Source organism: Oryzias melastigma, unplaced genomic scaffold, assembly GCF_002922805.2.
Source record: "Oryzias melastigma strain HK-1 unplaced genomic scaffold, ASM292280v2 sc00318, whole genome shotgun sequence".
Lineage (NCBI taxonomy): Eukaryota > Metazoa > Chordata > Actinopteri > Beloniformes > Adrianichthyidae > Oryzias > Oryzias melastigma.
In genome coordinates, this window is record NW_023416924.1 from 67,739 (window position 1) to 70,449 (window position 2,711).

Sequence of the window (2,711 nt, forward strand, 5' to 3'; positions counted from 1 at the left end):
TTGAGACTAATATGGTTTTCTGAAAGAGGAGATCCTAAGGTACATCAATGCCAAATTTGATGCTTGTTTTACCAAATATCAATTTTGTTTGAAACATCAATCTCTGTTCTGATGGTTCTGGTGTTAGTAACCTTAAGTTAGTGTGCAGTGTTGGGCATCTCACTTCAAAAAAGTAATTAGTTATAGTTACTAGTTACTTCTCCCAAAAAGTAATTGAGTTAGTACCTCAATTACTGCATCTTCAAAGTAATTAGTTACTTGGCAAAGTAACTCGTTTGCACGTTTGTGTTGTGATTGTATGTTTATATCCGTGTCTACCGCCTGTTTAGATACAAAAACATGATCACATTTGTCAATCGCGGCATTTTATTGTGAAAAACTGGTTATATTTTGAAAAGAAACCGGATTTTCTCATGTATCTTGATGCAACTTCCGGCCAGAATTGACGCGGAACGCTCGGGTGCGAAGCGCCCAGCTCCAGCAAGATCATCAAACTTTGAAGTAACGCGCCGCGATTTACACGAAGTAACTATAACAGCGTTACAGCGAGGATGAAAGTAATTAGTTAGATTACTAAATTACTTGATTTATAACGCCGTTAGTAACGCCGTTATACTTAAACGGCGTTAGTCCCAACACTGTTAGTGTGGTAGTAACGTTAAGTTAGTGCTGTAGTAGTTAGTTAGTGTCAAGTTAGGGAGTCAAGTAGGCGGGTCCCTGCTAACACTCTCTTTGGTGTTCAACCATCTGGATCAAAGCAACAGGAAGTGGCAGTGATGGTGAATCTGGCCATTAAGAGTCTGGAGATATTGCTACTATTTTGCTTTAATTAAAGCAAAAGAAACAGATCTGCATCAAATTCCTGTTGTGTCCTGCAACAAAGACATCATCAACATCATTTCCAGGTCTTCAGATCTATTGCAGCACCAAAGCCCAAATGTTTTTTTGTCAGATGTCACCCGAGCTACGAAGTGACAAAGCAGCTCCACTAAAACAAGTCAAAGTGGATTATACAGCCCAACTTGCACCGATCTGAACATAATGATTGCAGGGTATGATGTAGAAATCCAACGACTGCTTAGCAGAGCCGGACTTTTCCCTCCAAGCTGTGAAACTTTCACAAATTATTTTGATAACGAGAAGACAAAAATGAACACACAGCTAAAGACGTTGATTCATTTGATACTTGAATGATATCATTAGAAATCCTCACATTCATTTAATGCAATGAGTTTAATTTAGTGAAGTTAATATAAATATTTAAACATTGTTTGTGGCAGTTTTTGTGATAATTCTGATGAATAAATATTTAATCCTCTCTGTCTATTATAATTAAACAATATTATTGTATTGGTAGAATCGCACCAGCTAGAAGTGTCATTTTCATTAAATTATTGTACTGAAGGTATCTTTATGTTTGTGGGGAGATGAGGAAAAAGACATCTATTGCTGTATTTTAACTGGAGTTTCTATGCTGAGTAATTAATTATTTATACTTCAGTTACTGTTTTGGGGAATGTAACCAGTACCCATAACTAATTTTCAGGTCCGTGTTTGGGCTCTGAGGGACCGCAAAGCTGTGTTTTCTTGACCCAGAACACAGCTTTGGATGGGATCTTGAAGCTAGAGTATGAAGCTAAAGCTTCAGATGAGTTTTTTGACGCGTCAGCAGGAAACAGAGCAGCTCTCCGTAAGTTAAAAGCTGTTTTTCAATTTCTAGGTGATTCAAGATTTAATTGTTATTTGTTTAGATACACAATTTGTCTTTTAAAACTTAAAACAAGAAGTTAAAGATAAAAAGAGTCAGACAACAAATGTGGATGCAGCTTCTTCTAACAACTGCAGTCCTATTGGTTATTGCTGCATCAGTTCTGTCTCCTCTTTCTTTAGTTTAGGTGCAGGGATTTCTCTTCATCAAGCTTTTCTATGTTTGACGGTTAATCTTTGTCATTTTATTTCACTTCAGAAACTGAAGTGAGACGCGGTAAAAACATCACCAGCTCCAACGTACTGCTGAGCATCCTAGAGAAAGAGACGGCAAATATCTCTGTTAGACACTGCGGATTAATAGAAAGTCTAACTTTTAACTTACTGGTTCCAGAGCAACATCTGCTTCGGAAACAGAGTGAATTCTGGGTGTGAGACCATGTTTTGGAAATGCCTGGTTCTGTTCTGGATTCAGACCCCAAATTCCTCTCTCATCTTTATTCAGCAATGCTGACCCTCAGACCACAGACCAAGGCGAGTTCTGATGATGTCATCGCTCACCTGCTCATTGATCACTGTATCCAGTCTTTTCAGACAAGCCTGACAGAAGGCGTGGCCACAGTGCAAGCGCCGCGGTAACCGCGATGTCAGGTCATAGCTGCAAAAACACACGATGCACACCAGGTCGGGCCTCCTCGATGACATCACAGTCTCCACTAAGATAGAGGAGGGAGGAGCATGACTCTTCATCTCCTTCTCATCTTCTTCCTTCTGGTCTGACATTTTTTCTAATGAGAAAGAAAAAGTTTATGTTTACAATCCAGACCTTTTCATGACACTCTGAAGATGAACTGAAACTGAACTGAAACTGAAACTAACTGAAACTAACTCTAACCCTAACCCTAACCCTAACCCTAACACCCTGGACAGGTCGCCAGTCTGTCTCAGGGCCTCAATCACACACATTCACTCTCACATTCACACCTAGGGGCAATTTAGAGTCA

The 2,711-nt window shown here is 39.4% G+C and overlaps 1 protein-coding gene across 1 annotated transcript in view; it reads right to left on the bottom strand.

Annotated features, from left to right (window-relative positions):
• The window catches only part of si:ch211-202f5.2 (uncharacterized protein LOC795181 homolog), a 7,871-nt gene that overhangs the window by 3,061 nt on the left and 2,099 nt on the right, over window positions 1-2,711 (bottom strand). Inside the window, exon 2 of the mRNA XM_024261176.2 lies at window positions 2,269-2,495. Coding sequence (XP_024116944.1) covers window positions 2,269-2,490 — 222 coding nt within the window. The 5' untranslated portion in view covers window positions 2,491-2,495. The remainder of the gene's footprint in view (window positions 1-2,268; window positions 2,496-2,711) is intronic.